The sequence below is a fragment of the Lontra canadensis genome, unplaced genomic scaffold (assembly GCF_010015895.1).
Source record: "Lontra canadensis isolate GAN:19392208 unplaced genomic scaffold, GSC_riverotter_1.0 scaffold36, whole genome shotgun sequence".
Lineage (NCBI taxonomy): Eukaryota > Metazoa > Chordata > Mammalia > Carnivora > Mustelidae > Lontra > Lontra canadensis.
The window spans coordinates 9,902,364-9,916,934 of NW_022631030.1; the positions used below are offsets into that span (position 1 = coordinate 9,902,364).

A 14,571-nucleotide genomic window follows, 5' to 3' on the forward strand; every position below is an offset into this window, starting at 1 on the left:
CAAGTAGGCTCCCTAGGAATAGTCTTATGTATGGAGAGCTGAGAACCTCTCACTTGATCTGCTTTTTTGAGTGGTGGTGACTTAACCCATGATGTGCTGGGAGCTGTCTTGAACTGACTGATGAGAGCTGATGGGTCAAGTTTCAGGAATTCAATAAGCTGGTTGTTGAACACAGATATTATTAAAATTAATGTATGAAAGACATTATGTTAGAAACAAAGGTAAGAGGCCTTGCAGACGCCACCGGTCCGGAGCCTCCCGCGCCGCCCAGCCATGGTCAACCTCACCGTGTTCTTCGACATCGCCATGGACGGCGAGCCCTTGGGCCGCGTCTCCTTCGAGCTGTTAGCAGACAAGGTGCCGAAGATGGCAGAGAACTTCCGTGCTCTGAGCACCGGGGAGAAAGGATTCGGCTACAAAGGTTCCTGCTTCCATAGGATCATCCCCGGATTTATGTACCAGGGTGGGGACTTCACACGCCATAATGGCACTGGTGGCAAGTCCATCTATGGGGAGAAGTTTGATGATGAGAACTTCATCCTGAAGCACACGGGTCCTGGCATCCTGTCCATGGCCAACGCTGGACCCAACACGAACAGCTCCCAGTTCTTCATCTGCACTGCCAAGACCGAGTGGTTGGATGGCAAGCACGTGGTCTTTGGCAAGGTCAAAAAGGGCATGAACATCATGGAGGCCATGGAGCGCTTCGGGTCCAGGAACGGCAAGACCAGCAAGAAGATCACCATTGCTGACTGTGGACAGATCTGATCAGTCTGACTCGTGTTTTATCTTAACTACCGGACCATTCCTTCTGTAGATCAGGAGAGCGCCCCTCCACCCCTGCCTGCTCGAACTACCCCAGAATCTCCGCTCACTGCAGTTCTGCGGGTTCCATGGTTCCTTACCCCCAGGCCTAGCTGGATCTCAGAGTTCAGTTTATGATGAAATAAAACCTAAACCACACACACACACACACAAAAGAAAAAGAAAAAAAAGAAACAAAGGTAAGAAGTGCTCGTCACTTCTTAATTATTTAATGATATTTTACTATTTATTATCTGTGCTCATAAGGTTATTTGGCACTGTTGTATCTGTAGGCTGGAAATACTCTATAATGGTGGCCACATCTCAACTCCTTACTCGGTGACATCAGGATGGTAGCTGCAAATTGCCATTTACACTGTGGAAGTCTGCAAATTCTTTCCTTCCAGCCTCGCCCCCACAAGCCAGTTTTAAGTGTTTACCAGCACACCAGGGTGCTAAACCCATGTACTTGTAACCTGGGGAAGGTGGCCAGCTTGTCAGGACACTGAGACCTTCCATGCTTCTTCAGCACTGGATCTTATCTGACGGGACGACTGATCAAACTAAGAGCCAGGAATTATGCTGTGATTGAAGCCAGATAAGGAATGATCGTTTACACTAATGGTTGCATCCAATCTTTAATTTGAATATAGCAAGGCCTCCTGGATCCTACTGTATTTTTTAGCATGTGAAAATCCTTTTGGTACTTCCCTTATCTTTACTTCTCCCCCACCCCAAAGTCTAGAATCACTAGACCCTCACAATCCTGGGCAGCAGGGAGCAGCAAGGAGCTGAGGACAGCAGCAACTCTTTTCTGCCCACGGGTCCTGCCCCTGTGCTTTAATAAAACTGCCTTCTTGCAGTTTTATTAAATAAATAAATAACCAGTGGTTATTTATGCTTTTATATTTTTTAAGATTTTCTCCTTTTTTATTTGAGAGAGAGAGTGAGAGAGCATGAGTGGGGGGAGGGGGAGAGGAAGAGGGAGAAGCAGACTTTGTACAGATCTTTGTACCCATCGGTCAGGGTTTGGTTTTGATTTGTTTGTTTGCTTTTTAGATTAGAGATAGGAGTGTAATTATGCATTATTTCTCTTTTTCTATATAACTTATTTTCACTTAGTATAATACTCTCAAGGTCCATTCATGTTGTCATAAATGATGAGTCATTATTATGGCATGAGGCTCAATCCCAGGACCCTGAGACCATGACCTGAGCCAAAGACATCTCAGGCCCAACCCACGAAGTCACCCAGGTGCCTCCTCCACCCCCACTGGCTATTCATAAAGGTTTTTAGTCACCTTCATACAAGGGTCTGTTCTCTCCTGAAGTCTGGGTGTTCTGCTACCTTTGTGCAAGCTTAGTAAGGCTTACCCTGGGATGTTTCCTGGGGTTGGAACCCCGATGCCCAGGACTCTGCCTTCACTGTAGGCACCCACAGCCATTCCTCCTCTCACTCCTTGGGACTCTAACAGGGAACCAGGCCACCTTCTTATAACTGATGGCAGGGAGGGATATTAGCCAATAGCATACTTTCTAAATATTTCCTTAGGTTTCCACAGTGCGGACCTATCCTTATGTTTATGTCACGGAACAGAGAAAGAGTATCCTAGAGTCATTTTATGGACCACACCTGGCTGGCTGGGAGGATCCCAAGTTATCTGGTTCCCTGCATTCAGGAAAGAGGGAAGACATAAGGCAGAGACTTCAGAGGCCTCAGGGGGGGTGTGGGGGTCAGGATCTGGGGAGACACTGTCTCCTGAAACCAGAGCTGAATGACAAGCTCTTTCCAGCCTCTACCCTTTCATCCTTAACCATTCACTGATAGCATCTGAACAAGGTTTCTTAATCTTAAAAAAAAAGCAAAAAAGAAAAAAAAAAAAGCACATCATTTTTGGGTAAACATCTAAATTCTTACTATACCCTAAGGAGGCCTCCTTTAATCTTCCTTGGCAGTGCTGGGAAGAGAGTTGACTGTGTGCTGTGATAATTTGGTCAAGCTTTACGTAGTTCGTACTAAGAAAGCAAGTTTTACTTGTGGGTTTTTTTTTCAAGTGTATTATGTTAACTATATTAATATATTTATGAAAACAATGCTTGCTCTCCCATCCTAGGTTTCTCTCATGATCTATCCCCACCCCCAGTTCAGGCACAATGACCAGTGTTGAGTCCCTGAGCACCCCACAGGCTAACAGGAGTCCCATCCGTCTTTTCCACTGTAGGAAGGACCTGGATAGGGCAGACAGGGGCTGTCCCCGGCCGCAGGGAGCTTGGAAAGCTGGAAAGAGGGACAGGGATTAGCTTCAAGGAGCAAAAAGGTGTGGGAGGCCACGGTAAGGCTTGAGACGAGGACCAAACCAGGCCCTGACTTGTGCCTGCTTTAAAGACTGAATGGCTGAACAAAAGGCTGGGGTCGATAAAGTCGAGTAGCCCTGAGAAAGGGTCTGTGCTGTGTGTTGTGCGCTCGCCTATGTGACTTCCCACACCTTTGCTCGTCAGAGAGAAACGATATGGTCGGGGTCATAAATTCTTGGCTGGTTCTTGCTGTCCTTGCACCGGCCATAAACTACACCATTGTGCTGTGCTTCCATAAACTATATCTTGAGTAGCCTTGAAGTCAGTACATCTGGCGCTAGAGGGTCTGCAATTGGTGCTTGGGAAATAGATAATGGGAAAGCTTGAAGGGTTTTCTGTGCATGTTGCAAACTCTTTAGTAATCAGCTAAAAATAGATACTTTCTTATGATTGTTTCTGTTAGCTATATAATGCCTCCCAGCCTTGAATAAACTCGGCACTATTGGACATCCTCCTTGGTGCTCCTCCTGCCCCCATCTCTTTGTCTCTTAATTTCTTTTCACCATCCTCTTACCCTCACGTTCCTGGTCGATTTGTCGCGCCGGCCGTGACAAGTGGTGCCCGAACAGGGACCTGAGCACATTCAGGAGGCGCGCGCCGATAGGTAAGTAGTTACCAAATCCAGGTAAGAGGAACCCGGTTTTTCAGGGCCACAACAGGAGTAGAATAACATGGGGCAGGGTCAATCAGTGGAACAAACTTTCTTTTTGACAGCATTGCAGGCCCTAATGAAAGAGCAGCGGTCCAAGGTTACTAAACGAACCTTGCCGCAGTTCTTTGACACTGTGTCAGTGTTATGTCCGTGGTTCCCTAAGGAAGGAACTGTAAGTTTAGATGCATGGCAAAAAGCAGGGCAAGAAATTAAAAATCAGCTTAAACTCCGAGGCGCCTCTGCCTGCCCTGAAGGAACTATGAGTATGTGGGAAGAAATTCGAGAGGCACTGGATCCTCAACATTCTTTTGAATTAGTGTCCATTGCCTCCCAAGAGCATACTTGTGATATGGTGGCAGAGGGTCGAGAAGGCCCCTATGAGCTTCCTGAAGATCCTATTCCCTTACCCTCTCAGGAACTTATAGAGAGTGTAACAGGATCTCGCCCTGTCTCACAACAAATTAATAGACAGGAAGCATCTTCAGCTAGAATGCTACCGTGTCCACCTCAGACTTTTTTTCAAAATGATGGAGATGAAGATGAACCGAATGTTTTCTTTAATTCTGCACCTCCCGGTCCTCTGCGCTCAATGTCCCAGGGTAGCTTATACAATAGGGGACCTAAGGAGAGAAATTTAGTGCAAGCTATTCCAACAGGTGTACAAACCTTAGCGGCTAATCATATGCAAACACAAACCGATGAATTATTTGAACCTCAAAAGAGAGGAGGAGGTTCCATACGAGCAACACCCTCAGTCGGGGGTACCCTATAAAGACGGTGAGCCTATGCCTAAGGGCATGTTTCCTCTGAATAAATATCCACATGTATATCCTAAACAACTTCCTGAGGGAGCCAGGCCTTTGAGAATAACTCCACTCCAACAATCTTACAAGCCCAGCAAGCTGGTGAAGATACCTCTGCCTTTTCAGCTTATCCGGTGACACAACTTGCTGATCGCCAGAGGGCATATAGTAGTGTCAGTTTTGAGGTATTAAAACAGATTAAGACGGCCACCTCACAATATGGGCCTACGGCTCCATATACACGATCCTTATTGGATAGTGAAGGATTAGAGGCTCTCTGCCCAGGAGACTGGAAAGTTATAGCTCAAGCCTTTCTTTCCGGAGGAGATTATCTCCTTTGGAAGACTGAATTTTTCGAAAGAGCAGATGAGATGGCCGTATATAATCGCCACACCAATATTCCTCTTTCTTATGAAATGTTAACAGGGAACGGGGGATATGCAGAAATACAAATGCAGATTAATTACCCTAAAATAGCCTATCAACAGATTTCTCAGTGTGCTTTAAAAGCCTGGAAACGGCTGCCTTCATCAGGAGTACGCGCTGAGGAACTATCAAAAATCAGACAGGGACCTGATGAACCTTATCAAGATTTTGTGGCAAGGTTACCTAAAGCAGTAGGAAGAATAGTTGTTGACGGCGAAGCAGGTACTATAATAGTCCAACAGTTAGCTTTTGAAAATGCTAATGCCGCCTGCCAAGCAGCCATCCGCCCTTGGAAAAAGACAGGAACCTTAGAAGATTACATTCGTTTGTGCGCTGAAATTGGCTCTTCCTATATTCAAGGAGTCACTTTAGCGGCTGCCTTAAAGGGAGTCACTCCACGAGAGATGCAAAAGCAGATGATGAAGGGAGAAAATAAGCAAAAGCGATTACGCTTTCAATGTGGCCAGCCAGGACATTTTAAGGTTCAATGTCCACAATCAACAGGGGCCACCACGGCTATGGGAAAGAAATCCCTTCCTTCTTCCTTATGTCCTAAGTGTCAGAGAGGATTTCACTGGGCTCATGAATGCCGTTCTCAACGAGATAAATCTGGCAATATAATTCCGGGAAACCTGAAGCGGGGCTTGCTGCAGCCCCGACAAATAGCAGCCATGATTCCCCAAACACCTCTGACCTCCCTGGCATCGACAAGCTACACCGCGGTACCCCCTCCAGCGCAGGACTAGATTTGGCCCCTGAAACTCATGTTTATATGGAGGCGGGTGAGCCCCCTAAGGCAATTACCACAGGGGTATGGGGACCCTTGCCGAAGGGAACTTGGGGTCTATTATTAGGAAGATCTAGCTGGACCATGAAAGGTTTGATTGTTCATCCCGGAGTCCTAGATGAAGATTATACAGGAGAAATCCCTTAAAAGAAGGAATTTTACAGTTACAGCCCCGTATGCCTATTGCACAGTTGATTATTATGTCTCAAACTGAGACATATAATCCTGCTGTTAAAGGTAAAAGAGGTACTAAAGGCTTTGGTTTGACTGATATTTGCTGGACTCAATTGATTTCCTCTGACAAGGCCTATATGACTTTAACGATACAGAGTCGTACTTTTATAGGACTTATTGATACTGGAGCAGATGTCTCAGTTATTGCTGAACAACATTGGCCTCGTAATTGGCCTTTGACTGACTCAGACGTCCCAATTAAGGGAGTGGGACAGGCCTGATCTCCACAATTAAGTGCAGAATATTTAAATTGGTCCACATCAGAAGGCCATGAAGGAACTTTTCAGCCTTTTGTTTTAGACATAGATCTCAATTTATGGGGAAGAGATGTTTTGACTGATATGGGTGTTGTCCTTAATACGGCCCCTATTTCTATACCCCAACAATCTACTGTGGTGATGGCTTTGATGCAAAAAATGGGATATAATCCAGGTAAGGGATTAGGAAAAAATTTGCAAGGAAATCCCCTTCCTGTCTCGATTACTGTTCAAATCTCTAGGGCAGGACTGGGTTTTCCCAAGGGCCACTGAAGACCCCCCCATGCACTGCCTATTGTATGGAAACATAATGACCCTGTATGGGTGGATCAGTGGCCCTTGCCTAAGGAAAAGTTAGAGGCAGCAGCAATTTTAACAAATGAACAGTTGCTTTTGGGTCATTTGACAAAGTCACATAGTCCATGGAATACTATTTTTGTCATAAAAAAGAAATCAGGAAAATGGAGATTATTACAAGATTTAAGAGCTATTAATGTTACTATGAAACCCATGGGAGCCCTGCAACCTGGCCTTCCACCTCCCTCGGCCATTCCTTTACAGTATAAAATGATTATATTGGATTTAAAAGATTGCTTTTTTACTATACCATTAGCTCCACAGGATTGTGAAAGATTTGCTTTTTCTTTTTTTCTTTTTTTTTTTTAAAGATTTTATTTATTTATTTGACAGACAGAGATCACAAGGAGGCAGAGAGGCAGGCAGAGAGAGAGAGAGAGAGGGAAGCAGGCTCCCTGCTGAGCAGAGAGCCCGATGAGGGACTCGATCCCAGGACCCTGAGATCATGACCTGAGCCGAAGGCAGCGGCCCAACCCACTGAGCCACCCAGGTGCCCCAAGATTTGCTTTTTCTGTTCCTAGTATAAATCATAGGGAACCTGCTAAAAGGTTTCAATGGAGAGTACTGCCTCAAGGTATGGCTAATAGTCCTACCTTATTCCAAGAATTTGTAGCACGAGCCACAACTCCCTTTCGTGCACGCTTTGAACCTGCAGTGTACTATATTCATTATATGGACGATATCCTTTTGGCGACAGAATCTGAGGAACTCCTACAAAAGGCCTTTTCATTTCTCATTATGCAATTACAACAATATAATCTGGTAGTAGCTCCAGAGAAAGTATAGAAGATGGTGCCATTTGAATACCTAGGTTTTATCATAGAAAATAAAAAAATTCGACCTCAAAAAATCTCTATTCAGGGGCGCCTGGGTGGCTCAGTGGGTTAAAGCCTCTGCCTTCGGCTCAGGTCATGATCACAGGGTCCTGGGATCGAGCCCCACATTGGGTTCTCTGCTCAGTGGGGAGCCTGCTTCCTGCTCTCTCTCTCTGCCTGCCTCTCTGCTTACTTATGATCTCTCTCTGTCAAATAAATAAATAAATAAAATCTTTAAAAGAAAAAATCTCTATTCAAACACAGTCATTAAAAACCTTAAATGAGGGGTGCCTGGGTGACTCAGTTGGTTAAGCGACTGCCTTCAGCTCAGGTCATGGTCCTGGAGTCCCGGGATCAAGTCCTGCATCAGGCTCCCAGCTCCACGAGGAGTCTTCTTCTCCCTCTGACCTTCTCCTCGCTCATGCTCTCTCTCTCTCACTCTCTCTCAAATTAAAAAAAAAAAACACCTTAAGTGATTATCAAAAACTTCTGGGAAATATTAATTGGATAAGACCCTTTCTGCACATCACGGCAGATGAATTAAAACCCCTTTTTGAGGGCGCCTGGGTGGCTCAGTAGGTTAAAGCCTCTGCCTTCGGCTCAGGTCATGATCCCAGGGTCCTGGGATCGAGTCCCGCATGGAGCTCTCTGCTCAGCGGGGAGCCTGCTTCCCTTCCTCTGCCTCTCTGCCTACTTGTGATCTCTGTCTGTCAAATAAATAAATAAAATCTTTAAAAAAAAAAAAACAAAAAAACCCTTTTTGACACCCTAAACGGAAATAGTGCACCATCGTCTGCATGGGTACTTTCTGAAGAAGCAAAAAAGGGCTTTACAACTTGTAAACGATAAATTGTCCCAAGCTCATGTTAATCAGTATGACCCAACCTTACCGATTTATTTAGTAACACTTATGCCTTCATCGCTGCCTGCAGCAGTTACTTGGCAACCTCAAGGACCTCTGGAATGGATACACCTAGCTTTGCATCAATTACATGTTATTAATGAATATGTTGAACTCTTAGCCTTATTAATATCCAGAGGCCTCCAACGCATTACTCATATTACTGGCAAAGAGCCTGATTTCCTTTTATTGCCAATGTTAACTGCTAACAAGGTACAAACATTGTTCAGTAATAACCTTAGTTGGCAGATAGCCTTATCCTGTTTTCCTGGACAAGTTAAATACCATCTACCAGCAGATAAACTGCTTCAGTTTCTATCTACTACACCTGTATTTAATACTGAAGCCATTGTTACGGAACCATTAGCAAATGCTATAAGCGTTTTTGTTGATGCAGATAAAACTGGTCATATAGGCATTTATAAAGATTCCCCTTTCTCTGATACAACCTATCAAAACTATTACCCCACCAAATCCGTTCGACGAGCTGAGCTAAAAGCTGTACAAATAGCTTTACAGATGTTTCCTGAACCGTGCAACCTCTATACAGATAGTCATCATGTAGCTCGTGCTGCTCCTCTTCTATCTCATGCTTATATTCTTACCAATGACGAAGAATTGTATCATTTATTTACAGGCATTCAACAGCTTTTAAAAAACTAAAAAAAAATCCCATTTTTATATCCCACACACGAGCCCACACTAACTTACCAGGCCCTCTAGCTAAGGGCAATGCTATTGCAGACTCAATCACACACGCTCCTTTGTTGTCCATTACTAATTTACAAAAAGCTGAAAAAAGTCACGCCTCTTTTCATCAAAACGCGGCTGCGTTAGGACGACAGTTCCATATAACTCAAGAAGAGGCAAGACAGATTGTTAAACGATGTCCTGCCTGCCCTATTCATCATCCTCAAATTACATACACAGTTAATCCCAGAGGCTTCATGCCCAATCATTTGTAGCAAATGGATGTAACTATTTTTCCCCCATTCGGGTGACTCAAATATATTCATGTTTCTATTGATACGTTCTCCGGGTTTCTTCATGCCACCGCCCATTCTGGGGAAGCATTCACCGATGTTCAAAATCCTCTCTTTTCAGCTTTCTCTCAGAGGGGCACACCTAAAGCTATCAAAACTGACAATGGAGCTGCATATGCAGCTCAAGCATTTGCTCAATGTTGTCTCACTTACCAAATCAAACACACCATGGGCATTCCTTATAATTCTCAGGGACAAGCCGTTGTTGAACGTGCTAATAGCACTTTAAAATCTTATCTCAAAAAATTAAAAGAAGGGGAGCTACTACAGGGAAAAGGAAAATATTCTCCTCGTATGCATCTAAATTTAACACTCTTTTAAACGTTGGTGACATTGGCCGCGCGGCAGCTGAACGCTTTTGACATCCAGACTTTTCTCCTCTCCCTTATGCTAGGTGGAAAGACCCCCTGACGGGCACTCGGAAGGGTCCTGATCCTGTCCTCCGCAGGATGTGTTTTTCCGCAGGATGAGGACACCCCACGCTGGATGCCAGAGAGGTGGTGCCGACTCCTCCCCCTTGCGGCAACGAATTGCCAACACTGACCCTGAGTCAGAAAAATCAGCGGAAGACAAGACGTCTCCCCCCTTACAGTCGGAGGGATGTTTCATGCAGAACTCTGGAAACTGGTGGCTGCCTTGGGACCAATCGAAGTGTGAGTAGCCAGAAATGGTTATACTGCCACAAAAGACTTCAATCTGACTTTGCAGGCCTGTGTTCCTAGACTTTTTTTACTGGTAGTGGGCTCGGGATCAATAGTTCTCACCTCTTTCCAAGGGGGACATCTATTGTATAATATCCACTGTGACCATTGTGTGTTAACAAATTGTCTACCTGTGTCCTTGCCTTCGTCAGGCACAGGTCCCAGGATAGTGTTTATAACTATGCAACCTCCATATATGTTATTACCTGTGGAAGTAAAAGGATCTTGGTATACTTGGTATATAATTATGGTTATCAGTTTGCCCTTAAAATACAGTTACAGCTCAAACGAATCAAACTTTTTCTGGGTCTATTGATAGCAGGAATAGCAGCACTAGTAACACTCATTCTGGGTGTTTACTGAACTCCTCATTATATTACTTCCTTTATTTTAATATGGTGCATTGTACAGATTCATGCAGAACAACTACGACTACACGTTCAAGCACAAATTCATATGCTTGATTTATTTAAAAAGGAAGGGGGAGATGTGGGAGGCCACGGTAAGTCTTGAGACAGGACCAAACCAGGCCGACTTGGTGCCTCCTTTAAAGACTGAATGGCTGAACAAAAGGCCTAGGTCGATAAAGTCAAGTAGCACTGAGAAAGGGTCTGTGCTATGTGTTGTGCGCTCGCCTACGTGACTTCCCACACGTTTGCTCGTCAGAGAGAAATGATATGGTCGGGGTCATAAATCCTTGGCTGGTCCTTGCTGTCCTTGCACCCGCCATAAACTACACCATTGTAAGATTGTGCTGTGCTTATGTTGGGTCCATGGTCAAAGGAGCGAGACTGATACAAAGCAAAGGTCAAGCAAAGCTTTACTTCGTGCCAAGCATCGAGAATCAAACTGACCGGCCAGGGCCGTCTCTTGCAAAGAGGCGACCCCTCCCAGCCTCACAGACTAACTTTTATAGAGTAAAGGCCATGTGGTTGAGCCTGGCCACATACAGGTGGCCAGTTGAATTACATTCTATCCCATGATAGCCATCTAATTCAGCCTATGACCTTGGCTAGAATTGGTGCCTTTGTCTGGCGCCCAAAAGGCGGGGGAGCTCACACTCCCTGGTGGGTAATACATGTGCTTTCACTGATTGGACATTTCCACCTGGCCGGACACGTCCTTGTATCTGGGCTCCGTTACCAGGGGCTGGTCAGTCCTATTTTTTCTGGTTTCCCAGACTTGTTTCTAAGTAAGTTCCTCTGGGGGGCGGGGCAGGGTCAATCTAAGTTTACTGCATAAACAACAAAATGGCTCGCTCTGGCTAAGCAGGCCCTTATGCTTACATAAACTATATCTTGAGTAGCCTTGAAGTCAGTACATCTGGCGCTAGAGGGTCTGCTATTGGTGCTTGGGAAATAGATAATGGGAAAGCTTGAAGGGTTTTCTGTGCATGTTGCAAACTCTTTAGGAATCAGCTAAAAATAGATACTTTCTTATGATTGTTTCTGTTAGCTATATAATGCCTCCCAGCCTTGAATAAACTCGGCACTATTGGACGTCCTCCTTGGTGCTCCTCCTGCCCCCATCTCTTTGTCTCTTAATTTCTTTTCACCGTCCTCTTACCCTCATGTTCCTGATCGATTTGTCACGCCCGCCGTGACAGAAAGGAAAGAATCCCCTGGAGCTGGCCTAAACAGCAGGGCCCCCATCCCACTCCAGAGGATTCTAGGATTAAGACTAAATGGGAATCCCAGAAGAACCATTTAGTAAAAACCTTATGAGTAGAGTACAGAAAGTTATTTTTGCTGATACCTGTCCATTCTTGTGCATGATGCAGAAGAGGGCCTGGGGACCTTCTGCGTCTGAAGGAAGGAGCCGTCTTTGGCAGTAGGAATCCTGTCTTCCGGTCCTAGGATATTAATGTAGCTGCTCTTGGTGATGTTATGCCCCAATAATGGGTCCGTGATTAAAGGAGCGAGACTGATACAAAGCGAAGGTCAAGCAAAGCTTTATTCCGCGCCAAGCATTAAGAATCTAACTGAATGTTCGGGAACGCACCTCTTACAAGAGAGGGCGACCCTTCTCTGTTTCACAGACTAGCTTTTAAGGGCAAAAACCATGCAGTCGAGCCTGGCCACGCACAGGTGACCAATGAGATTATGACACACACAGGTAACTCCATAGCGATGCTAAGTGACCAAATGAGTTAAAATTTACCCTAGCAGACATTTGACCCAGCCTATTACACCTTGATTGGGATTGGCGCCCAAAGGGCGGGGCCCATACTCCTTGGTAACCAGGGAGACAGTATGCCTCCCCCCACTGAACAGATGCCTCCACCTGGCCTGACCCACCTTTGTATCTGGGCTTTGTTACCTGAAGCTGGTTTCTGGGACATGTCTCCAAGTAAATGCCCTGGGGGAAGGGGAGCAGGGACAGTTTCTAAATAGGTCCTTACAGGTGACGAGTTTTCGGAGTCATGTTTTGGGGTCCAGAGTCGATGGCCCAGAAAGAATTCTTGAGATGTCTTTCGTGCAAAAAGGCAGTTTTATTAAAGCACAGAGGCAGGACCCGTGGGCAGAAAACAGTTGCTGCTGTCCTCAGCTCCTTGCTGCTCCCTGCTGCCCAGGATTGTGAGGGGCTAGTGATTCTAGACTTTGGGTTGGGGGGGAAGTAAAGATAAGAGAAGTTCCAAAAGGATTTTTCACATGCTAAAGAAGACACAGGATACAGGAGGCCTTGCTATCATCAAACTAAAGTTGTTTTTCCCTCTAGCGAGGCATTAACGTTAAGATCGCTGGGAGCTTCCTAGAGGGACATGAGACTCTGCCTGGCTCAAGTATTTGTCAATGGGCTACAGGCTATATGGACATTCAATTTTTTTTTTTAAAAGATGTATTTATTTATTTATTTATTTATTTATTTGACAGAGAGAGATCACAAGTAGGCAGAGAGGCAGGCAAAGACAGAGGGGGAAGCAGGCTCCCCGCCGAGCAGAGAGCCTGATGCGGGGCTCGATCCCAGGACCCTGAGACCATGACCCAAGCTGAAGGCAGAGGCTTAACCCACTGAGCCACCCAGGCACCCCTGGACATTTAATTTTATCACCATCTCCTTCTGCCTTGGTTTCCCACATCATACCCCTCTGAACAATTGGACTCTTAAGTCTTTAAGGTTGGTGAGGGTGGAAGGTCTTAGCTTCTGGAACTTCTTCCTGCTGAATGGGGTGTAGAGCTGTCCCCACCTATGGGTCAACGTTGGTCAGTTGAGGAATTCATATACAGGAATTACCAAAGGCAGAGGCAGCCGATCCAAGGTAGCTAACATAGGGATATTAGCACATGGCATGCAGACTAAATATCTCATTAGGTTACCACAATATATACCCATTCTTGAGTAGAAAGGACCCTCTGGGGGCACCTGGGTGGCTCAGTGGGTTAAGCTTCTGCCTTTGGCTCAGGTCATGATCCCAGAGTCCTGGGATCGAGCTCCACGTCAGACTCTCTGCTCAGCAGGGAGCCTGCTTCTCCCTCTCTCTCTGCCTGCCTCTCTGCCTACTTCTGCCTACTTGTGATTTCTCTCTCTGTCACATAAATAAATAAAAAATCTTAAAAAAAAAAAAAAAGAGGACCCTCCGTCAGCTGGAGATTATGACAGTGAAGGAGTCTTAGCAGCAGGCAGGGAGACACCAGAAAAGACAACAAAATTAATATGAGAAAGAGGAACCTCAATAAAGAGACTTTTGGTAGTTCACTGAAATTTTCTTCCAGTCCTTTGTTGTCCTTTGAAGAGAAATCTGAGGTCTTCCACTGGTTCATAGGAATAAGAAGGCACGGTAGTTTGCTTCCTGGTCTCCTGTGAGGGAGTTACAGGTTTTATTCTAGATATATGAGCCCATGAAGAGTGTCCCTTTAATTCTACTCCAGTGAGAGTATATAATATGACCCAGCAGGGACCCTTCCATTTTGGAGTTAAATCCTCTACTGTGTTAGACTTCCCATCCTTTAAAGAAACCGGGTCTCCAGGGTTTGTATGGGGTGGGCTGTAGTAACTTTTTATCAGATCAGGTTTAGGGAGGATATGGTTTGCATATTCATTTAGAGATTTACGAATTAACCCAGGCTTCAAGGGAGTAATTAACAGAACATTAGAGTCTCCATCAATTGCTAGGTCTATAGTGAGAAAAGGTTTTTCATATAGTAACTCAAAAGGATTTAACCCTATTCCCTATTAGCTGTTTTGGGGCAAATCCTCATTCCAGTTTTCTTGAGTCTCAATGTTTAAAATCTGGTAACTACAAATATGTGTTATTGAAATATTTTCTCTCTATAGTAACCCTCATTTTTAATCAGAGATAGCCAAATCAGGACTAATTTATTTATAAAACAAGTCTAATTTTAACAAAGTTGGCCTAATTATTTACATAAGCTCAGCAGGAATAGCTCTTGACCATATAGCTGTTTCAGAATCTGCTTTGCTGGAACTATTTACAA

The 14,571-nt window shown here is 44.9% G+C and overlaps 1 protein-coding gene across 1 annotated transcript; it reads left to right on the plus strand.

Annotated features, from left to right (window-relative positions):
• The first annotated feature begins 255 nt into the window (after window positions 1–255).
• On the plus strand, window positions 256–963 carry LOC116874261 (peptidyl-prolyl cis-trans isomerase A-like). Its single transcript, XM_032868853.1, has one exon. The coding sequence runs from the start codon at window positions 274–276 to the stop codon at window positions 766–768; it is 495 nt and encodes a 164-aa protein (XP_032724744.1). The 5' UTR covers window positions 256–273; the 3' UTR covers window positions 769–963.
• Window positions 964–14,571: the final 13,608 nt, after the last annotated feature.